General features: G+C 41.1%; 1 protein-coding gene across 5 annotated transcripts in view; it reads right to left on the bottom strand.

Moving 5' to 3' along the window:
- Window positions 1-24,592, bottom strand: part of LZTR1 (leucine zipper like transcription regulator 1) — a 38,751-nt gene that overhangs the window by 3,385 nt on the left and 10,774 nt on the right. Inside the window, exons 10-20 of one of the 5 annotated variants that reach the window (XM_030000286.2) lie at window positions 18,174-18,326; window positions 11,373-11,483; window positions 10,467-10,559; window positions 9,420-9,515; window positions 8,168-8,351; window positions 6,162-6,331; window positions 4,117-4,273; window positions 2,800-2,926; window positions 1,524-1,673; window positions 1,204-1,309; window positions 277-357 (exon numbers count right to left, since the gene is read on the bottom strand). In XM_030000286.2, the coding sequence (XP_029856146.1) occupies window positions 277-357; window positions 1,204-1,309; window positions 1,524-1,673; window positions 2,800-2,926; window positions 4,117-4,273; window positions 6,162-6,331; window positions 8,168-8,351; window positions 9,420-9,515; window positions 10,467-10,559; window positions 11,373-11,483; window positions 18,174-18,326 (1,428 nt within the window). The remainder of the gene's footprint in view (window positions 1-276; window positions 358-1,203; window positions 1,310-1,523; window positions 1,674-2,799; window positions 2,927-4,116; window positions 4,274-6,161; window positions 6,332-8,167; window positions 8,352-9,419; window positions 9,516-10,466; window positions 10,560-11,372; window positions 11,484-18,173; window positions 18,327-24,592) is intronic. The other 4 variants (XM_030000287.2, XM_030000288.2, XR_005931354.1 and 1 more) reach the window with 4 other exon arrangements.

Here is a 24,592-nt window from a genome sequence, read left to right on the forward strand (position 1 = left end):
TTAGCAGCTGGAACAAGTGGAAATGGAAGCAATTCTGGGTAACTTCTGTTTTGGAAGGTCTTCACATTTCCAGACTAGGCTGTTCCAGTCTTTCCTTTATTTTTGGTGTGAAAAGTATGCCTAGCGGACTTGTCAGTGAGTGTCAGTAACACGCAGCCAGCTCTCAGCTGTCTCACATGAGAAAGAATGAAATGGATTCCTATATTAATGTGTCTTTAACCAACGCAGTGAAAGAGGACAGCAGCTCTCAAAAGCCCCAGAAAAGATGCAACCAACCTTGGTGAACTGGTGAACGATGATGTGCAGGCAGTGCCTCTTCATGTCCAGGGCTTGGGTCTTGTCAGCTGCCTCTAAAATCTAGAGCAAAAGCAACAATGTGATTTTCCTTCTGCATAGCTCAGATGTACAGTGCACAAACACTGTTCTGACTCAGAGGAGGCAATTCCTCTGAGCTAGGGAAACATCTCAATTTTTCATTACAAAGCTGAGTCTTTTCTTAACTATTCAAAAATAAGCCTTGGATTTAAAATGTATGGAGTCCTCAGGAGATAACCAGTAGGAAACTGCAGATCTGTTTCAGAGCCAGGTTCCCTGAAGTGCCCCAGTGAGACTGGCAAGAGCCAAAAGCAGTTAACACTAGAATTGATTCTGCTCATGTTGCAGAGGATTCGGTCTGCCTACCTAGTAGATGGCATTGTACGCCTTCTTATCACAGAATATTTTTTTGTTAGCTTAAACTTCATTGCCAGATCCTGTCAGCATTACTGATAAAACAAGACTGATGTCACCTGCACATCACTGTTTGCCCTGGTACAAACGTCTACCGGAGAAGGGTTTGGAGTTGAGTGCTCAGCAGCACATGGTACATCTTAAAAAGACCTTTAGAAACACTGGTCTACAATGGGGGATGAGGAGTTCAAGAGGAACATCCTGTTGGCTAGTTGAGCCATATCTGCTAAACACTTCAGCACAGGAGCACTAGTGACACAAAAAGCAGATAAGGAAGCAAAGCTGCTGAAGGCTGCACTCCTACATATGTGTTAACCACACAGGACCACTATTAAAAGGGTTTATGCAGTCTCAGTGGATGTCAGTTTGGAAGCAACTCAGTGAACCTGGCACTGGGGGTACCCACTTGACTAGACCCTTTGGCTTTCCTGTATCTCAGTCCAGCGACTACTCAAAGTGCTTGAGGACAGTTACCTGGAGTACATTCTCCACTGTGACATTCATTTCTAGATTCTGCTTACAATAGGCTTGTAGTCTGTTGTTGGAGAAGCCATAATAGTAAGGTGCAGCAAAGAGGTAGCTATTAATCTCATTAAGGAAAAAAAGGTAAAGCAAAGGTAACGGCACTGATTGTAAATATAGGTCAATGACAGAAGTTAAAATGGAGTGCCTGTTAATGCGACCCTGACAAATAATCCTCCCAAGTTGTGCCTGGCAATCTAGAGCAAAAGGAAGGTGAGCTGCTGTACATGCACTTTAGACAGATGCTTCAATTACTTTAGATTTAAGGATACAGGGAGTCTTCAGGAGGCATGTTTACTTCTCCATAATAAATGTATCTAAGCATAGATTCAAATGCTTGCTTGCTGGGAACCATTTCACCTATAGAAATATTCACTTGCCCATCTTCCGGCATAAAGGAACGGAACATGGCTTCAAAGTAACTGGAAAAGGAAATAAAACTGATTTAACACATTCTGCAGACAGATGGTTTAACGCAATATTGTTCAAAGGCTGCTATTAAGCACTGCAGCTTCCAAAGAAGCAAATTCAGGTGACAACGTGGGCAAAAACACTGCTAAGTTATTGTTTCATATATGTCTGCCTGTGAGAGAACTCCAAATATAATCCCCCCAATTTTCATCAGCACTACCTGAAATTTGTCTCTTTTTCTAGAAAATTAGGACACATGGTGCTTTGATTTTCATCTAATTTGCATAAGACACAGCAGAGAGCTTAAAGCATTATGAATTTCCTTGATATCTACAGGCTGCCAATCATGCAGGGCTGTTTTAAGAGCTGTGAAATGCTTCTGGTAAAATACCACGGTAACTAATACTGAATATTATTACTGGGACTGGAAAAAAATTGTGACAGTATTTGAAATAGAAATTTGATGTGAACACTTAAGGTTTGGCAGAACACAAAGGTGCAGGTACACAGAACACACAAGCGAAGGACAAACCCACTTCACCCACATACTGAGGAGGGATAATAGTACCCATCTTCAGAAGGGTGAACTACTTGCCTCTGCAACAAAGCATGGGAACAATCTAGTCTCTGTTATGCACCATTTTTTGTTACGCTTATTCATACCCAGTCTTAAATATCAGCAAGTGAGAAAGAGATTCAAGTTTCACGTGATTCAAAATGGATGTTCACCGTCAGAAGACTCTTTCTGACCTCAGTGGACATCTGTTGCTTTCCACTTCACTGAAACCGCCTTATGTTTTACACCCTTTTTCCCTTCCTGTGATTTTACAGATTCTTTGTCTTGCAGTGCAGCTTCTTACACATCCTCTAGAGAATCTCTACAGTTTTAATTTCCTCCTATCTTTCCCTGCTGGGTATCAAATTGACAAAAAATATTTAATCACCGTTGCTTAAAGGCTTATTACACTTATTGAGCAAAGCTGCATCTTACACTTCATGGGGATACGAAGTTCCTCCCTGCATTTACATACAAAGTTCCTCCCTGCCTTCTAAAAAATGTAAGCTGACCCACAGATTGCACAGCACTGCATTTTACACATACAGTATTTGTTACAGTTTTAGTAAACAGCAACTCACCTGGAGCGGGCTGCTAGGATTGCTTTATGGGCTGGCCGTGGGTGGCCATCTAAGAGAAGGATGATATCACAGAATTCAGTCCCGGCTCCTTCTAGGTAAGCCTTCATGTCCTGAATTAAAGATGTTCCTGAAAGTTAAGGTAATGAAATAGTTAAAGACACGATAGTTCCAGGTGACCAGGTACTATCAAACTAATATATGACCAAGCCATAGCTCCAGCCCCTCTTGCCTTAGGGACCCTTGAGGTGTTTGAGGTAGGCCCTTCCTCATAATCCTGGAGCAAAATGAGCTTCATCCTTCCCCATCACAATCCATTACCTACTGCCCATCCCAGAAACAAACCTGGCAGCTCTGCTTTCAAACCGCTGACAGCAAACACTGGCAGTGGCTGCACTGAAAGGTGTTCTCTATAGATAAAGAAATCTGACTTTTCCCCACCCTTTTCTTTTCATTATTTCCAACCACCAGGAATATAAAATTTCGTCTCTTCATGAAAAAGCTTTCCCAAATCCTCAATAAAGGCTTCTTTTATCCAACATTTTAATTAACCTTTGAAAATACACAATAACTGCAAAATAGAGCACATGCAAGTCTGATCCAAATTCACTCATAATTTCAAAGTTCATCTTTCAATTTTTTGATGTTTGGGTCTCTCGTACCATTCCAGCTCTGGATACAGAAGCTGGCTATGCCATCTTCCTGTACGGTGCATGGTGCACCTCTCTTCTCCGTGGGACAAATGCCAGCGAAAGGCTTTCTACTTGACCTTCCAGGACTGGCTTCCCCATCTTTCTCTCCAGTCCCCAATTATTTTTTGTGCAGTATTCCAAATCAACACTGGCAATGCCTCTGAACTTTGTGGCCTCAGCAAATTTCACTGTTACATTCCTTTTCTTGTGTGTCAGGCTGATAAAGTCTTGAATAAGACTAGTGCTGGATCAGTCCTTGATGAATTCCGTAATAGAATTGTAAATCAAATCTTCTCCTTGCAGCACAATCACAGAATGAAAATGAAAGGCATGACCATTAGTGCAGGTTATTTATCTTCTCAAAGAATCAGGATATTTTATTGCAAGAAGAACACAACTATATTTAACACGACCTCCCGTGTATTTTGATGGGGATACTGTTCTGATTGAAGCTCACTGGAAAAAGAACCAGCATGCCCTGTCTTAGTCTGGGAAACAGCCTAAGTGCAGTTATACCAACTGGAGAATCAGTGGTCTGCAGTGGTCTACTTCCTAGGCTGTTTGCTAGACTAAACAAACCATTAACAATGCAAAAATAGCACAACTAATTAAAAAGCATAAAAGTTACCAATGTCAAGTGGCTGATCGGAATGTGTTCGAACAGGAGGTTGCTGTTTTCTCCGTACAATCTCCACTATGAGGGATGAAGAAAGATGCTCAAACTCCTTCATCATTATTACCTGATTAAAATGTGATTCCTTCACCACAAAGTTCAGGCAATGTTCCTTAAAAAAAACCAATATTAATTAAAAAATTATGGTTTACTGTATGAAGTCACCCTCCAGCATCACATAAATGTTACCATGTCACACATGTAAACAGCCATCCTTTTCTTATGACCCTCCACCTGGATCCTGCAGCTGAAACTATCAAACAATGACCTCTTTATTAGGCGACCACTTAGGTTCCTACTTGAACAGGAAATTCAGGACAATTCTAAGCATCTAGAAAAACATGACTAAGAAATAATAACAAGGAAAAGATAATTGTCTCCCATCTAGCTGCTCTGAAGCTTTCTAAAATAGGAATCTCAGGAGATGCCAAAAACCTCACGGAGCTAACTAAGATTGGTTGCTATCTCATAATAATTCTTTATACAATTAGATACAGAAGTTAATTAGAAGGGTGAAGAGACCTTATCTCTTAACACTATCCATTAAGGGTACAGATATTTTGCAGGACTTCCTTGTGTGGATTTTGCCTTAACCTTTTCTGTAAAGGCTGCAAACAGTCTGAAAGAGCTCTTGTAGGTTCTTGTATGACAAACTTGCTAGAAAAATCAATGTGGTGGAAAGGTGACAAATGAACCAGACCTAATGCTAAATAGTTAAAGTGACAAAAAATGGCACGTCGTTTGCCACTGTGAACCAAGGTTTTCCCTCAGGACGCTTGAATAAGCAAAAAATATAATCTATACCAGCTCACCATAAGGTGAGTAAAAAATTCACCCAAAGAATAATTACTACTGTCCATTTTCTGCAAGTTATTTTACCTGGGATCCAAAGGGATCTGTTGAGGACCCATCTGTAAAATGTTTTGAACAGTCACTAGGATGCCAGAAAGAGCAGCCTTCTGCAGATGGCACCTACCCACAAGGACTAACGCACACTTGAGAAGACAGGATGCCAACTCAGGGTGATACTGACCAAATGGAGCTGTGTGGAAGAGCCCCTGTGTGGCAGCTGAGGCAGGTGGAGGTAGCTGGCTAATCTGAAATTATTGGCACTAGATCCACCAATGCTGAGATATTTGCTTGAGCTTCTGGGCAGCTAATGGCATCATGGTCCTATGCACCAAAGGCTGTGCCAGCATTTACATACTTGCTGCTGACTCTGCTGCTGTCCTCCTGGATGCCTTTCCTTTGCCCAAATCTAGTGCATAAAGAGTGCCTGAGGAAGTGCTGGTGCATACTGGTTTCTCTAGCCTCCCTCTGCTTGCAGTTGTCAGCTATATGGCCAACTGATGCACACAGGCTGCTCAAACAGGCATTGCATGATCTTGCACTGACTCTTGGACTTGGGGTGGAGGATCGTCTTTTCTGCAGCTTTAAGCAGAACTGGCTCTGGCTGCTGTTGGTGGGAATCAGACCATCACATTAAATCCTGGTCTGGAGCCTGGGGATATCGACTCTACCATGACTTTCAGCAAATGCCTAGAAGCCCTTGACCCACTACACAGAGATGGAGAATCACAGACACATTTTTTTTTTCAGTAGAGTGTTTTTCAGATCAAAGGCATGAGAACAGAATTTAGTTTTCATCAGACCAGGTGAAAGAACCTGTTTGCAGTCTCCATATAAAACAGTGGGACCAGAAAATGATGCACTGGTTCCATCTTGCTACAGTGAAAGTGAATTGATGGAAGAGCCAAAGTCACTCTGCCCTTTACATCCTGCAGGGCAGATATGCAAAAAATATCAAACACTTAGTGAAAAAAACCTACATAATATTCATGAGCAACTGCAGGACAATCCACGCTAACATATACTCAAGCAACTATAATTATAGGAAAGAACTGAATTTGCAACAGCTGATAGCTTTTGCAAAACTTTAATTACATAAATATTCTTTTTTTAATTTCTTATCAGTTACCTTGTATGCAAAATGTGATTACCTTTAGCTGATCCAGCTGAAGCTTGTTAGCATTTTCACACACAATGAGCACATTCTGCAGATCTACGGATGCTTCAATATATTGAAGGCAGAGCTGTTCCAGTCGAGAGAGCTTGAAGTTTAAGGCTAGTTTGTATACATCCATAATAAGTAACACATCCTGCACATGACCTGAAATTACGAGAAAGAAAAACGCTGGAGAGCTCACAGAACAAAAAGAGGAACCCTTCTCAAAGTATTTCTTTTTACATCAACCTGAGCATTTGGAACGGTAGAATGTGCAGCAACTGGAAGATTGTTATGGAGAAAAAAATTCCATTGCTGGTTAGACAAAATCTGAATTGATACCAAAAAAGGAGTTTCAAAATTGACGCATGAAATAGCCACCCCAAAAGATTTTTTGGACAAAGATTTTGTGACAATCTGGATCACAATTTTTTAACACCCTCAAAACAAAGTGAAGTCTCTAAAAACACTGACAAGCTCCGAAGCTAGCAGCCCAATTTTCCAAAGTGCTGCTAACAGCTCTGCTGAAGTCCTTGGGTTTTTTGCAGTATTAGCAACGAGCTCCCTGATTTTGACAGACCCTTATGAAGGCACTCTGTGCTTGTGCATGTACAGATCTGAGGCTGGTCTGTAACAGAGGGATGAAGTAAGAGAGGGGCAGTGGGGACCCTCATAGGCCACTGCAACGGGGCTACAGGGACACCAACTCAAGGAATAATCCTCCACAGCCTTTGCTCTCCTCACAGGAGATCTCTGGCCATCTGCTGTAACTACTTTTTGGATAGAGAAAAAGCCTTCTCGCATGTCACGTGCCCTCCCTGTGTCTAATCAGAAAATCCCATTTGATAAGCATGCCCAATTCTATTAGCTCAGCCTCTGGATGGATCCCCGAGGTGCTGCTCTCTGAACTGAGAGGAGCAACTAGGAATACAAATGGTCATGACAGGGCCATGGGAGGATCCCAGCAGAAAGGTAAGCTGCAGGCAGAACATTTGATGGGCTGGGGGAAGGGTAGCTGGCTGCCTGAGAAGCCTGTAACAAAGGGAAGAGCTCAGTATAATAATCCTTTCCTTGGTCTGATCCTGTCCTGAAGTGAGCATGCTGAGGATCAGTGAATCGGCTGAGAGTGGGCTCTGGCAATATCAGCAGACACCAATGAGAAGGCTCCCTTGTCCCCATTAATTAGGCTTGCTCTCAGACAGCCCACCTCGCAGGGAAAGCCGTGGGACAGCTGCATACAAATCATTATTTTCCTGAGAATTACCTTTTATAGAAAGGAAAGATCCTGGACTGAAACTGAAGCAAAGCTTTCAGCGTTAGGATAGTTGTACCTCACTTTACCTAACTGTGCCACGCGGCTGCAGCTTCCTCAGCCCCACCAGCTGGAGTCCCCCCTGGGTATCCAGTCTGACTCCCACAGCCCAACAGACCTCATCACTCAAACGTGGGCATGAATTAGATTTGCTGTGTGGGAGCTGAGAGATCTCTGGCTATTAGCTCCCAGCCTGCAAGTATTTTTAACTCAGGGATCTTCAATGAATGTATCAAATGGATTTTTCCTTTCTTGAGGCATTCCTTTGGATTGGAATTTTGAAGAGATGATAAATACTGGCTTGCTCTGCCTTTCTGTGTGGGCTCAGTTTGCAACGGATCAAAACAATACCAGAAAAAGGAAATAAACCAACCCAGGATACATGGTCCTTCCAGGCAGGCTGCAGTAATGTTCAAAATACTATGAAATTTTTGTTTGTTTGTTTGGGTTTTTTTACACCTTTTGGAATGATCAAGAACCTACTTTTCCTTGATGTTTGAAAAGAATTAGGAAAAAACAAAGCGCTGATAGTATGCTTTGATAGAAATCTGCTTTTTTTTTAAATCTCAGGTAAGTAATTAAGAGCTTAGAGCAGGATTGATCATCTGCAAATGCTTGATCCTGCTCTGTATCAAAATAAATGTTTGCTCCCCAGTTGCTAGTATATTTTTTTTATCCTGCTGTCCTACCTTTGCGAGGGTATTTTATTTTATCCGTATACAGAAACTGCATGAGCACCTCGAAGGGTTGCGCCTCAGCCTCTCGGATGGGCACTTCCAGTAGTGGCTGCAGACGGCACAACTTGACATTCCCACCAATCCCATCCTTCTGACATGTCGGATGTCCCTCGTCTTCAATATCTTGCTTTGATTTCTAATGAGACAGAAAAAACACTTAAACATGGCAACAAGGCTGTGTCAGCTCACACACATTACTATCAAACCAAAGGAAAGATCCTTCTCATGACTGCACGTTCTTCAAGACCCAAGATCTCTTTATCTTCAAGATTATCTTCAAGATGACAAGGAATTCATATGTCTTAGACTTACTGTTCCATATTCTGTGACAAACATGGATCACAACAAATGTGAGCTCCTGGATAAAGCTCAAAAGCAGGAACTCAGAAAAAGGGAGGAATGAATTCCACTGAGCTCACATTTCTGCCCTCAGCAGGAACATCATCTCTCCTTGGAGAAGGAAGATGTAGGAGCAGGTTCCACAGACCCCTGCCTTGCAAAGTCAGAGCTCAAAGTGCTGCACAGAAGCATTTTAAGCCAGTCTGTTACTTTCAAGTTTCACTTTGACAGCCTTTCCCCACAGCCTTTTCCAGCGAAGATGGAGGGCTGTGGGATGGCAAAGCAATTAACTAAGGGGCAAGGAGGCATCCATATGTCTTACTGCAGGTTGTGTGCTACCACTTCCTCAAGAGCAATAAGTGTTTGCTGCTGAAAAGCTGTAAGCAGTTAAAATTAATAGACAATGAACCAGAGGCACCAGACCTTCAACTCTGGAAAAAGTCAGGAAATACTAAAGTGAAGAGAACACAGCCAGCCTCAAAACCTTAACTCTGCCTTCCCTCTAATCTGTCTAATCTGGCAGGCTATCCCCAATGACATGCAGCTTTTACCCTCCCCAGAAGGAGGGGTACGCATACCTCCTCAGGGGTTTTAGATTAGAACTTAGACAGCTATGAGAGCTCCCAAGAACCATACCGCCAAATCCAGATAACTGGATTAACTTTGGCTCCTCCATGTTACAGTAGCCTATGTTAATACTAATTATCGTCTTTAGTTTACTTGCTCAAGAGCACCTTAGCATCAGATGCTGCTCCGGTCCTACATCTGTCTGAGCAGGTACTATTTTTTTCCTGACAACCTTATTTCCAAAACTGGGCAGAATAAGCACTACCTTGCCATAAGATTACTTTTCCAAAATACTCACCTGTTTCAACCTCTCCCTTGCCTGTATGATTTTCTTTTTCAGCCACTTGCAGCGAGCTGTAACAATTGCAGTATGCCCTCGGACTCGTTCTTCCTTCTGTCAAAGTCAAAGGAAGAATACATATTAAACTTTTATTCCCAAATCACATGATGGTGGCAGATGGCAGAAGTTGTAGAAACCTGGGCTGAACTCCAGGTTACTACACCTATAGTTTAAGTTAGAATCAAAGGCAACCTTGCATCTGCTCTGCACATACAGATGAAATTCAACACCTATTTTCCCTAAAGGCTAATGGCAAACACCATTTGGAAACAGTCTTTGTTACATTCACTGAGGGGAAGCTGTTGCGCAGGTTCAGTGTCACAGACGTTGCTTCTTATTGTTGCATCTGATTTTCAGTTTAATTTTCTCTTTTCAAAACAACAGTGTGTTTTTTTGCTATTGTTCTTCATAATCTACTTCATCTCTTGTTGAGGATCTGTTATCTGATCTCTGCAAAGCGTTTTATAACTTTTTTTGCAAAACGAATGCAGGTAAGTTCAAATTTCTCACGTTTTTCTTCAGAAAACATGTTCTTTTTAAAATTTTGTAATTCTTTTCATTACTACAGAATCATTCCCCTGTGCTGCTTTTTCTCATTCTATTTTATTTCAGTAATTAAAAATGGGTCTTGAAATGACACATGGATCTGCAAACCCCTAACCCACTCCTTCCAGGAGGCAGTTGGGACCTCAGAGTACAGAGGTCATTAGTATCATTTTCATATTGCAACTATATATAATGTGCTCTGATAAATTCAGGTTATGTCTCAGTGATACACAGATCTTCTCAGTTTAGAAGTTTCTTCTCCTTTGCAGCTTTAGAAATTTATCTAGATTAGTGTAACTTACTAAACCAGACAGACATAATTTTCACCAGTGTTGCTGCTCTTAAAACTTCATTCCCAGGGTTTCTGGCACAATCATTGTACAATTTGCTTTTTCCCAGCAAACATGCTACACATGCAGTAACACCCCCGCTGGCAGCTTTTCAATAAATTCTACTCACCTCTCCCAAAACAAACTCCAAGTCACTGAACTGCCTGTTTTCCCATAGCCTTCCATAATCTTCATGTAGGGTGCATTTAGGGTAACAAGAAAACTAAAAAAATAAAACCCCACAGAAGACAGAATTCATTTCAAATGGCTATATCCAAAAGCACTGTAGTTACATATACTAGCACTGGATTTTCTTATTAGCTCAACCTCAGTGTAGTATATAAAGCAGAAAATAACAAGCAAACCAAACACATGCAAGGGCTTCCTCTGTGGTGAGGGTAATGAAAGATAAGAGTAACATGGAAGAATTGTGTCTCACCACAACTTGCAGATTTCAGGATTTGGTGGCTAGGAGTCCCACCTGCCCTCAGGACTTGTCTGAGGGTCCCACGCAATAAAAATAACCTTGAGTGTAAGGGGGGATTTGACCTGGTGTGAGTATCTTGGAATTTAAAATTTAAAATTCCCATAGTTACTGCGGGGGTGGGAGTGGGAGTGCTGCATGAAGATAAAACTCCAATACAAAATGCTCTGGCCCAGGAACCCTGAACATGACAGTACATGAAGAGGAACAGTCAATTTTCAGTTAATCATCCTGGCAAATCCTGTCTGATACACTTTTCAATAATTTGTCAAAATAAGTTGTCATGATCTCCGTTAGGACTTTAGAAGGCAATGGAGAGCTTGGCCTTACCAAAATGTCTGTCCAGATAACATTTCTCAAGAGATTTTAAAGATACACATTAATCTTTGGCAGCTGAATCTGAAATGCAAAGGCTGCCTGCAGGAAGGATGCAAAATGAAAGCCATCAAGCTCACGATGAGACAAACCAGAAACTCTGCTGCGTCTGGAGACAGCCAGAAGGATTCACGCAGAATTTGTGTGGATGTTTGAGTACATTTATCAGTGAATTACCTGGAACCTGTACATTTCTCCACTTCTAATGTTATTGTCCACTGTACCACCAAAGATGTACATAGCATCTGAGATAACAGCTGCAGCATGGAAGAGTCTCCCACTGGGTAACTAGGGAAAGAAAAGGACAAAATAGGTGAGGGAATAAATAAAAGCCTTTTTTTTCTCCCAGGAAGAAGGACTTGCAAGAGATCAACATTGAGAAGGGAAAATCAATGTAGTCTGAAGTGACACGAAAGCTTGCATCCTAAGATTGACATTTATTATATTTTAGGATTGTTTCCTAGTGTATCTAGAACATACTTTCCAGTCACATTTAAAAACACCTATTCATTGCACCTTCTAATTAGAATGGTACGTACACAGGGCTCTACATATCATGATAGTTACAAAATATATCATTTACCAAACTCAGACTCAGCACTAAGTTTTACATAGAAAAATAAAACGCACTTCCAGAAATAAACAGATTCTGCAAATGTGATCACTACGCAAACTCAGAGCTTGTGCTGAGTATTACTGGGAACTTGAAAGGTAAACGAACATCTATCTCGGCAGGATACTGAACTCCAGGTTTGTAAATGCATGCCTTCCCCACAGCTTGCTGGGGCTGAACCATCTGGCTAACGAGCTCCTCCAACAATGCCAGATTCTGCACAGAAGCCCAAAGTTGGAGACATTTACAGAGCTAGCACTACAGAGTCAAGTCTCCTTTCTCCATCATGCCAGGTCCACAGAAAATAAAGCCACCCCACACTGCATGAAGCCCCAGCTATTTATAGGACTGAGGGATCGCACCATTCCATGCAACACACAGTTCACCCTGGAATTGCAAGATTGGATGATTTTTGAAGCGGAAAGGAGTCACTGCAAGTCAAAGCTGCCATGACCCTCCTGCACGGGACAGACCACATCATTTTTACCCGTTTCTTCTCAGGTTACACAAAAGGTATCTGATCAAATTAGCACATCTCACTGATGTGCACATAACGTCTTCAAGTGGTGATAGTAACTTTTTTTTTTTTTTTTCTAGTTTGATCAGGCTTGTTTTGTCTTCCAGGCAGCAAATGTCATTAAATATTTGCCTACAAAAAAAAAGTCCCCTGGTATAAGAAATCTTCTCTTCTTGTACATATTTATAGACACCACTCAAGTAAACTCAGACATGAAACAAGATTATGTTTATCTAGAGAGACATATTTTTCAGGAAACCATGCTGACTGGCATTTTTCATTACCACTGACTTATCCCTTTTACCACAGCATCACACAACGGTCTCATTTAGCTCGTTACTCACCAGACTTTCCATGACTTTTTCTTTTCTTCAAACTACAGCTTTTAAGGATACAATCCCCCATGCAATAACTAGGACCCGTTTTTTGGGTTTTTTTTCTCAGATGTACAAACCACAGATTTGGTCACCTTAAAATGCACATTTGCCTGCGCCAGTTTAACAAGCCATCTTGGATAAACAAGATACCTTCTGTCTCCAGCATACTTCATGGATACTTTATCAAAGAAACTTTAAAGGTGGTGTTAATAAATACTGTGATGGGAAGATTATAGAATAATATTGATCTATTAGTACATTCCTGCTGGGCCCCTGTTTGATAACGCTCCAAAAGAGGATGAGATTACTGTCAAATATAATCTATTTTATATGGCCTCTATTTGTTCTTAGTAGCAATCCCATTAATTAAGATGTACTGACTGAAAAAAATCAAACATATTATAGTAGTTTAAAAATACATCAGTGACCTTTATCAACTGGACCTCCAACCTCATCCCAAAATATGAAGTTTGCTTGCCAAGACCTACTTCCACACAACTAGATGGGCTGATATTAGCTGTCTTTTAATATCTTCCTTACAACTAACTCTCCAACCAAAACAAAAAAAACCCAAACTATTCTGCCAGAGACCAAATGCAGGCCACCTGGTTTATACTTATTCAGGTAATTTTCCCTGTCTTCTTTTTTTTAAAAAAATAATACTTTAGCTTTGTTTTTAATTGAAATACTTCTCAATATTCTCTAGTATTTGCTTTTAAAAGCAGCCATTGTCTTTAACAACCACATTTTTTTCAATCAAAAAAACTTACAGCATTTTAACAATTGATGCCAGAAAGGAAATATGAATCATCTGAATATCTAAACAAGTAACACCATACTTGCTAGTCGCATCATATTTAACTCAAACGATCTGTAAGGAATGTTGTAACAATGATTTTTAATTTGTAATGGTTGGTACCAGAGTGGACAAGGAACCAGAACTTTGCCACTTACTAATAACTTAAGCAATCAACAACTCTACTTTTTAAATACACATACCACATTTTTAAAGTGAGTAGTAAGAGAAATGTAAAATACGAAAGGATAGCCCAGAAAAAGAAAGGCCATACACAGTTCATCAAAACATTGTGCAGCTGAGGGTTTCAGGATATTTGTCTTGCTGAATCAGAATAGCAGAGTTCAAGCCAGCACAAACCCTCACATGGTGATGGCAATCCTGCCAAGCAGTGAGGTACCGATGCCACCTTCAAGGAGAACAACGCTCTGCCCTCCCAGGACCAAGGCTTTGGCCAAAGAAAAAGTCTGGCCCAGCGCAAACCAGGGCAGCTGGGTCCTCAAGAAGAAAATATTCAGGGCAAAAAGGTTAATAGAGCTCAGGAGCATAAACAGCTGTAGAGATATGCTGGGCTCCGCATTCCTCATCCACCAATACCAGATGCCAAAAGCCTGCCCTATCTTGAATTTTTTGTTGGGAGACCTCCCAAGCTGCCAAATCCAGCTGCTGAATACACTCAACCCAGGTAGAGTTTATAAGGAACAGACATGAAATAATATCTATTCTGCTAGCCCGGATGGTCAGAAATCCTCCCAGCATGGGATGCTGCGGAGGAAGAGTCCATGAGAAAATTCACAAAAACAGAGACACAAAACTATGCCCTGCATGCCAAATTCAGCAGTCCAACACGGGAGGGTTGGAGTTACGTGGTCTTATTTTAAACACCAGAGGGAACAGTCATCGCTCTGCTCACCATCCATGGACCTGTATCTCACAGGACATGTGCTGGCGAAACCATGTGGTTTGCCCTGCCTAAGGCTGAGGTAATTCAGGTGGCTTATACCTACCAGAAGAAATGAATCTGAGCTTCTTTTATGCAGATATTTATATATCCGTGTCTTCCTCACTGTCCTGATTTTGGCTGGGATGGAGTTAATTTTCTTTCTAGTAGCCAGTATAGTGTTATGTTTTGGATTTAGTATGAGAAGAATGTTGATAACACTGATATTTTCAGTTGCAGCTAAGTAGTGTTTATACTAAGTCAAGGATTTTTCAGCTTCTCATGCCCAGCCAGCAAGAAGGCTGGAGGGGCACAAGAAGCTGGGAGGGGACACAGCCAGGACAGCTGACCCCAACTGGCCAAAGGGGTATTCCATACCATGTGATGTCGTGCCCAGTATATAAACTGGGGGGAGTTGCCCTTGGGGGTGTGGATCACTGCTTGGGAACTAACTGGGCATCAGTCAGTGAGTGGTGAGCAACTGCACTGTGCATCACTTGTTTTGTATATTCCAATCCTTTTATCAGTATTATTGTTATTTTATTATTATTATCATTATTATTTTCTTCCTTTCTGTCCTATTAGACTGTTCTTGTCTCAACCCACAAGTTTTACTTTTTTTTCCCCCGATTCTCTCCCCCATCCCACTGGGTGGGAGGGAAGTGACTGAGCAGCTGCATGGTGCTCAGTTGCTGGCTGGGGTTAAACCACAACACTCACTACTGGGCAAAGTCTCATCCCTTGTACTAGTGCACACAGCCAAATCTGATTTGATAAAACCCCAAGAAGGTCAGTTCGTGCAAAGGTGGGACAAGAATCACTGTCTACAATAGAGCAAACCTGTCTAAGACTTGAAAGGCACTACAGGATTGCAGCCACTGGATCACAATCCCCTGTCAGAGCCTAAGAGAGAGTACAGAAACCCCAATTTTCAACACACAATCACTCTACTACAAATAATTGTGTAGGTAGAAAAAGATGCACCATGTTTCTTCCTGTTTAAGCTACTCCTTCCTTGGTGCAATTTAAGCATTAAACACATTACCCCTTGTACTACCCAACAGAACCACAGAAAAGAGCTTCTTTCCCTCCTTTCCGCAGTAACTGTTCCTGCGTTTCAAAATGTATGCTTCACCTCTCATCTTCCCTTCACTAGGCATCTCCAGCTCTTTCAGCTTTTCAATGGGGTCATGTTTGCTGATTGCTCTTACAGCTTTCCTATGGATTCTCCCGATGGTCTGCATATTTGTACTCCATCCATCTGCACAAGTAAAGGATTATTACTAGTTGCAGTTCATTAGAACTGTCTTAGACAACAAGTCTATCACTCAAATATACAGTGAATGACTCCTTGCTCACAACACTATAAGCCAAGATTACCGTTAGGAACTGCTGCTCTCAGAGAAACAAAGACAGCGTAGGGTGAACATGAAACTAAGCCTCTGTTTTGCAATATAACACATTTATCCTAATTTCTGTCTTTTACAAGCACAGTCTCATCAACTGTCCCACATCCTGCTTGTGACATGGGAATGTGTTGGTCAGCCTCATTTTACAGCTGGCAAAGAAGCTCAAAGAAATTGTTTTAATTTTCTGAGATCATAAAGAAAGACTACACTAGACTAACAGCATGTGCACAGTCTGCAGGGTATCTTTCAGCTGCTGCTCTGGGTAAAATTTTAAGGTTATTCTGGTACTTTCTGCATTCTAAGTCCAGCTGCTAGGGCTCTGAATCCGGTATGGAGAAGTGCAGATTTCTGCTTAAGAGCTGCCAAGTAATGAATATACACTTCATGCTATGAATCTGTCAGGGGGTTTTTTTGGACAGTTTTCCTGAGATCTCCTCTTGCCCTCTTTTCTCCCAGTGTTTCACCTTGTAAAGTTCCAAAGTACTGCTGGTAGTAAGACCACTGTCCCTTCACAGTCCCACAAAACTCTGTTTAGACTTCGCCAAGTCCTAAATTGCTGAAAGTCAGCACTCTCTTCCTGCTGCTTACTTGTTTCACTTGAAGCTAAAATCTTTCCAGTGTCATCCATGTTGGTCTATCCTTTGATCCTTACCCATTAGCTCCCAACTGGCTCACCACCCATCCCAAGGCAAAGCTCCAGGCACTCCTTCACATGGAGCACAACCGCTTCTCCTCACCTTCCCAGGCTGTCTTTCTGGTTGTGTAAGCTATCTCACCATGTCCAACAGGGTCACAGCTCTGCAACTGTGCATGACCTTCTAATTCCCCCTGTCTCCTAAGCCACATGTGTTTGTGTAGAGGTAGCTGAGATGGGCTGTTTTCATGAGGGGAGAGCAAGAGCTTTCCCAGTTCTGTGGTCCACCAGATGCTTCCTCCCACACCTTCACTTCTCTTCAGATGATGGCAACCCTTCCCTGATGTACCTTAGTGTAAATATTCCAGATAACAGGGCGAGAACTGCACTCAAGCTTATAGTGATAAACAGAGCCATTACACCATAGAGCCAGGCTTGTTAGGTATGCTTAACGATAAAGGCATACCAGTATACCTACTGGTCAAGTCCTCCTGATATAGTAACAACTCCTGCCTTAAACCAGCACTGTGCAAACATAACTTGAGTCTGGCAGGTGACATAATCTGTGCAAAACTATAGTTTTGATTTGCAATAACTGTAATTTCAGTAAGGGTTTCTGCTGGTGCAACTCCAGATGGTCATGTGCAAATCCAAAGGGCTATTCATTCTTCTCACTCCCAGTGCATAGGAGAATGCTAAAAATCACAGACTAAGATGCACTGTCAGCCTGAATGTATTTGTCAGCTCTAGATCCTATACTTACCTCTCAATCAGCATGATCTCCTTACTTTATTAGTAATGCCTGACAAAAAGAATTTTAGATACAATCCTGACACTTCTGATGATCCGGGCTGGCACCCCTCTCTGAGATACACTGCCCTGTTTCATCTGTTGAACCTTTTCTCTTTAAGGTTAATGAGATTTGCAATCCAAGGCTCTTTTCAAGCTGGAATCTTTGCTTTCAAAAGCAGATCTCATCAGTCACCTTTGCTTCGCTTTCAGTATACCTTTCCACACTGCCAGCACGGTTTGAGCCATCATTTTCAAAATTCAAGTATTCCAGAAGTCTTTTTTTTTTTTTTTTTTTTTTTCCATTTCTTGTGCTCAAACTCACTCCATATCCTGTCTAGACAGCACAAATTGAGTTTGTCCTGTGATGCTCATCAGGGTTCTGATTTGACTTACAAAGCTGTGCATTAGTGTTGCTTCTCCCTATGCTAGAGCGCCTAGTAATCAATCATTCAAATAGTTGAGATTACAGCCCTGAGCATCATCTCTGGGACTGATTCCACATACTTTAAAATAAACTTAGTTAAACCTGTGCAAACCCCTACGTAAACTCATTGATTTAAATTTTGACCTCACGAGGAATACATTCAGCTTCACTTGAAGTCCTTAATAAATTAAGTTTTATCAATGTAAAAGTAAAATTAAATCAAATTAATAGTTTCCACTGAGGGGTCAATACTAGTTTTCTATATGCAATTTAGAACTTGCACGTGCAGAGTCAAGGCTTAAATGGTTTTTAGATTACAGTTTAAGCTGAAATAGCTCAAGATAAATTTCAAGGAGAGAAAAAAAGGAGTGGAGGAGAAAAAGCATATACAAGGCTGGAATTTATTTCTCTCTCCTGGAATAAATTTAATTTGCATTTTTGAAGTCCTTTTCACTTCCAAGTGTTTCTTTATTTACCTCTGAGTCTGCTGTAGGTGGTTGTTTAACTGTTGTTATGCCGAAATCTAAACCAAATACATCCCGAGATTTTTTTAAACCATGTTCTTCCAAGGGCAAGGAGGGAGCTTCTTCTGGGGCAGATACTCGCTCAGCCACTTCTGGATAGGACACCTGGTTACAAGATTTAAAAACAATAGTGTGTAGAAGTATAGATGGGAGGCATGAGAGACTGGACATGGAGCAGGAGTCCCCGTGCAGCTGAAGCTCCAAAAGATCATGCCATGTATCCAGAACAGAAGCAGTCCAGAGAAAGCACCATGGTCTCTTTTGGAGCCTGTCACTGTGACTGAACAATTTAACGAATTAGCTGTGTAGTTTTCTTATGGTTTTTTGCAATGACAGAGGTACACAGCAATGAAAATCTTATGCACTAATTGCTTTTTGTCTGCCCTCTTCCCTCCATGGTTCTTCATGAGAAGGTGAGGGTTTTATTTACTGCAGGTAGGAAGAATGCAGATCATGAACAAAGATGGCAAAGAGGCAATATCTGTCAGCTATTCCCACAGTCTGAGACAGACTTCCCACAACGCCGGCTTGATGAAAAAAACGGGCAGATGGATCACCACAAAGTGACAACCTGTACTTTATGTCAAAGCTGACTAGCACATTCGGAAGATGACAAAGTAAAACCTTTTCTACGGCTGATGGTTACACCACAGCGTGACGACAGGCAACATGCACAGAGCTAATGCAGCTACCGCTGCTCTGCCGGAGAGCCATGCACTCCTCAAGGGGCAAGCTTGAGCCGGCCCTATCCATGGTCCAGATGCAACTCTTCTGTACCTCTCTCAAGAGATCTGGGTCAGTTACAAAAACGTAACTTTCTTGTTGTGAGATGCATCTCTTGGCTCTGACGAATGTATTAGCTATACTATTATTGCAGGTTGTGACTACTTGTGTTGTTTTCACTGCTTATCTTCTATCTCTTATTCATTTCTCAAAGCATTTCTAACACGTTTTCAGTGCTTTTTCAGATTGAAATTTCAACACTATGTGCAATGCTAGGAAATAGCTAAAATCAAATCCACTGCAGTTGTTTCAAGGCTCTTCTTTCTCATTCTCTCAGCTTCTCAGAAGCCTTCTTATATTTACAGAATAAATTTATAATTGTGTCAATTTTAACTCGCCTCACACTCATATATGAATGAGCGGGTACTAAGGAAGCTGACTGTTGCACTGAACTCCAAAGCCAGCAAAGATGCGCTCAGATCTCTTTCACAATCTAGGAACGTTGATGAGCCTCTCTATCCTCCAATACCACTAAAAACACTAAGCCAAAATGAAAGAAAAAGACCTAAAGCCACCACCAAGCAAACCTGGCAAACCAACATAAACTAAAAGGTAAAAAAAACCCCCTATTTTTCCTCTGAAACTGGAAGAAAACCATAAGCCACAATAGGTCCAAATGAGATGTCGCTACTGGTGGCTGTTTATACTCAAGAGATGCTTCTACGCTATCATACCAGGCAAGAGCATAAAAGTCTCAAACAGATGGGCAGACAGAGCTTTGGATATTTGTTAAGTTCAAGGAGGTTTAAGGATTTAAAATGTTTTCACATGCTGTGTGCAGAAAATCTATATGCTTTTCAGACAAAATTGGACGAGACTCATTTTACAGTGAACTCCAAGACATACAGCTCTGCAAATAAACAAAGAGAAGGCAGCAAATGCTGAAGGGCTTTATTATGCCTTTCCTTAGACAGTTGTTCCTTTCAGATTATGGCAATGGACTCATCTACCCTAGCTTATGGCTGTAGGTACCTGAGAGTAAGCAAAGTGCTGTTTATAATCCATGAAGCACCTATTACTTTTGAAAACCTGGCATGATATGAACCTAGGAATATAGCTTGGGCAAAGGCTTCTTTCACCTGTAAGGAGGAGCATCCAGCTAACGACAGGCCTGTCAACCGTACTTCCGTCCCAAGAAGGTTATGGAGCAAATCCTCCTGGAAGCTACTTCCACCATGTCGTGGTTTAACTAAGCACCACACTGTTGCTTGCTCACTCTTCCCCCCTCCCAGTGGGATGGAGAGAAGAATCGAAAAACAAAAAGTAAAACTTGTGGGTTGAGATAAGAATAGTTTAATAACTAAAATAAAATTAAATATAATAATAACAATAATAATAATTGTAACAAAAAGGAATATAACAAAAAGAAATTAGACCCAAGTGATGCACAATGCAATTGCTCACTGCCGGCTGACCAATGCCTGAGCAGTGATCTGTGCCTCCCATCCAACTCCTCCCAGTTTATATACCGAGCATGACGTTCTATGGTGTGGAATATCCCTTTGGCTAGTTCGGGTCAGCTGTCCTGGCCATGCTCCCTCCCAGCTTCTTGTTCACCTGCTTTCTGGCAAAGCATGGGAAACTGAAAAATCCTTAACTTAGGGTAAGCGTTACTTAGCAACAACTAAAACATCTGTGTGTTACCAACATTATTCTCCAACTAAATCCAAAACACAGCACTGTACCAGCTACTAGGAAGAAAATTAACTCTATCCCAGCTGAAACCAGGACACACCACATGAAGGAAGTGACTGGGAACAGTCAGCAATGATCTACCAAGGGTAAATTTTTCCTGACTAGAACTGATCATCTCCTACAAAATGCTGAATGGCTTCACAGGTTAGAGGCGGGCACTGCGTTCTCAACAAGTCTGTGGTTGATACCAAATTGTCTGGAGCGGCTGAAATGCTGGAGGATGCTATTCAAAAGGACTTATCTAGGCTGGGAAAAATGGGCTGATGGGCACCTCGTGAAGTTCTGCCAACTCCTGCCCCTGGGACAGAGTAATTCCTTGCAATGATACAGGCTGGTGACTGGCTGTCTAGAGAACAGCTCTGCACAGAAAAACCCCTGGGAGTCCCGGTAGACAACAAGCTGAACAGGATTCAGCAGTGTTCTCCTGCAGTAAGGCTAACAGCATCCTCAGCTGTATCAGCAAGTGTGTAGCCGGCAGGTTGAAGGAAGGGATTCTTCCTCCTCTATTCAGTATTTGTAAGAGCACATCTGAAGTACTCTGCCCAGTTTTGGGCTCCCCAGTACAAGAAAGGCATTGACCTACATAAACAAGTCCAGTGGAAGGTTACCAAGATGATCAGGGGCTGAAGCACATGATGCACGAGAGAAGAAAAGGCGAAAGAAATACCTTACTGTCTGCAACTACCTACAAGAGGAGCGCAGACGAGACAAAGCCACTCTTCTGAGAGGTGCCCAGTGAAAAGACAGGAGGCAACAGGCACAAGTTAGAGCATGGGAAATTCTTTCTCGATGAGAGGAAGATGTCTTTTATCATGATAGTGGACAAACACTGGAATAGAAGCCAGGAGAGGCTGTTGGAGCTCTATCCTTAGAGATACCACAGAAATGGACTGGAAAAGGTCCTGAGCAATCTGCCCTAACCAGACCTGCTTTGAGCACGAGGTTAGACTTGAAACCTCTGGAAGTCCCTTCCAAGCTACCTGCTTTTGTGATTCTAAGACTTCCTCCTGTTCTTTAGCATACTCCAGGTCTGGAAGCCCAGCGTAGCGCTTGTTACGATGGAAATTTAATTTACATCTAAGATGGAAATTTAGCCTTTTCTTTTCCCCTCTTATTTTCCTGATTGTACCATACAAGAAAACAGGGAATTAAAAATCTGTCACAGATACTTGGAAAGGACCTCATCAAAGGCTACTTCCATTCCTCTGGCCCAACCAGGGTCAACAATACTTATTTAATTTCTGGGAGAGGTTCATCTAGCCTGTTCCTATAGACTTCCAGTGGTAGAGACTTCTCAAAACTCCTCATGCAATCTTCAGCACCGCACTACTGTTAGCAAGTCAAAAATATTTTGTCTGCAATGTATTTACTGACATCATCATAACTACATTGCCAACATAAATTTATCTATTATAGCTTAACAATGGTGTAAAGCAGACGATCACCTCAGTAAGTACCACTTCCTCATATGAAGCAGTTAATACAGAAGGAGGATTGTCATGGATTGTGGCAGAGGATAGAAAGTTGAAGACCATCATGATGGAACCTACAACACAGGATAAATCACTAGATACAAAAGCAAAGTCATAAGTAACAAAAGCTTATTGTGATATCAGCTCTTCTAGAGATTTCGCAGTTCTGGTTATGGTAAGTAATAGGGGATGGGACAGCGGACATCATTTGATATTCTGCTCTGCACTGAAGATGAGATTTTTCCATTTGACATTCACTGGAGAATACAGCATGGAAACAGGGAGGTTAATTCTTTAACAATGACATTCAAACACGTGCTGTTATAACTGCAAAGGTCAGAATATGAGACAACCCGTAACTTATTTACAGCTGTAATAATAGTAAACACTCTTTCCTTTAAAACCATTTTAATGTATCAGTTGCAAATCTAAAAAGTAGTGTTAATGTGTAATTCATCAGAGAGGTTTAGGCATAGCTTTAAAAGCCAGTATTGCCAAATCCAATGAATATGTCTCAAAAGATCATATACTGAAATTGAACAAGAGACGACAAAAATCAAGTGATGAACCATTTGCTTCTTTTTGGCACCGTGGTGTGTATTAAAAAATCAAATTACCCCAATAGTGCTTTTGGGATCTTAATCTGACTTCCTGCATAAAACAACCTACAAGACTTCCTTGAAGTAGTACTGAAATGGAGCCTTTCTTTTAGGAAAACCTTCTTGTTAGGAAATATCAAATCCTGGTTTAGACATAGTGAAGAATCTACCACAAAGCTCTGATAAAATGTTCCAATGAATCATTAACCTCATTCTTTACAATTTGTAAACTTTTATTTCCTTTTCTTTTTTAGTCTGAATATTTCTAGTTTCAACTTTAAGCCACTGGATTTTGCTTCATCTTTTACCAATAGATTAAAATGCCTCTATTCCCCAGGTAAGCCAGTGAAGAATTATGTTCCTAAACCTTCCCTAAAAGAGACTACACTTCACAGCTGGTCACTGTGTTTCCCAATCTTCAATCATGTTCAGATTTCCTCTCTGAATAACCTCCTTGATTTGTGAACACAAGATGGTGAGATGTTATACTGGAAGATCTGACTAATAAACACGGGGGTAATGTATTTATGTTACTAAATGATACTACCCTATGTCAGCTTCTGGAGCCAAGAACATCATCAGCACTTCCAGCCATTTTACATTACAGGGAGCTTGTCTCAGCTACCCACAATGACTAAGGTTTTTAAGTCATTGTTTCCAGGGATAATGTAAGGGAAACTATTAAGCATTGACCACACACCCTGTTCTTAGATGTATTGCTTTACATACATACTGAAATACGTATTGTTTGTGCCCACCTTAAGAAGAAATCCAAATCACTCTGAGTGGACAGCTATTTTAATCGTTAATTGGCACAACCTGGACAATTAATAAATATTAGGGGAAAGCTGTGATTTCTGTTTTCTTTCAAGGTTGTTGACAAAAGTTTATAGCAATGCAATGACAAGAACCAGTCCCTAAAGGACCTAAGCAGAGTAACTACTCCTCATTCAAAACCATATTTCATAACCTTCAGTTATCCAACTTTATACCCATTTAATGTGAGTCATATTAATACTGTATTGTTCTAACTTCTTACTGGTGAGTGAGCTACAGAAATACATTCCTTCTGCCTATCATCCACATAAGCCTGCATTTTGTCTTCTGTGGGAGAATTCTGTAAAAGCATGTAATAAACATCCCTCAGAAGGGATATGAATGTAGACTTGACAAACAGAAATGGAGCTGTGCAACAATCTTAACCACAGTTACTCTGATAACCAGGTTTTTATAAATACTAACATTTTCAAGATGTCTCCAGCTTACTGAGCACAAACATGAAAAGGTCACTGGTATGAAGATCTTAAATTTTTAAAAAATATTTTCTAAAAAGGATACAAGTCTGAACACTACCTATGATTTATAAACATAAAAAGTATCAGTCTTCTCTTTGGACTGTGAAATGCTAAATTTTATCTCTCCTAGCAGAACATGATACCCTGACAACTACACTCACCACATCTGAAGGCAGATCTTGTTGGGGCCTCATTGCAGGAATTCAGGGTTTTGTTCACATAATAACATGTTTCTTTTGCCTGAAGATACCTCAGTGGGTGTAACTGATCTCTGCACAGGGAGACTGTGGCAGACTCATCCACAGTAGGATGAGTAAGTCCTTTTAATCTTTCTTAGCTGCCCACAAACCACGTCACTGTAATCCATCTGAAAAACTCCAGAACTGTGCCTCAAAGTAAGCCAGAGAAGGTTAACCTCCCTTTTTGCTTATTAAAAGAAAAATCAAGAGCTTTGAAAGTCAGAAATTTTTATTGCTCTTGCCTTTCAAAGGCCTAATTGTGAGACTGAAATGTTTCACAGGCCAAGT

The sequence above is a fragment of the Aquila chrysaetos genome, chromosome 24 (genome assembly GCF_900496995.4).
Source record: "Aquila chrysaetos chrysaetos chromosome 24, bAquChr1.4, whole genome shotgun sequence".
NCBI lineage: Eukaryota > Metazoa > Chordata > Aves > Accipitriformes > Accipitridae > Aquila > Aquila chrysaetos.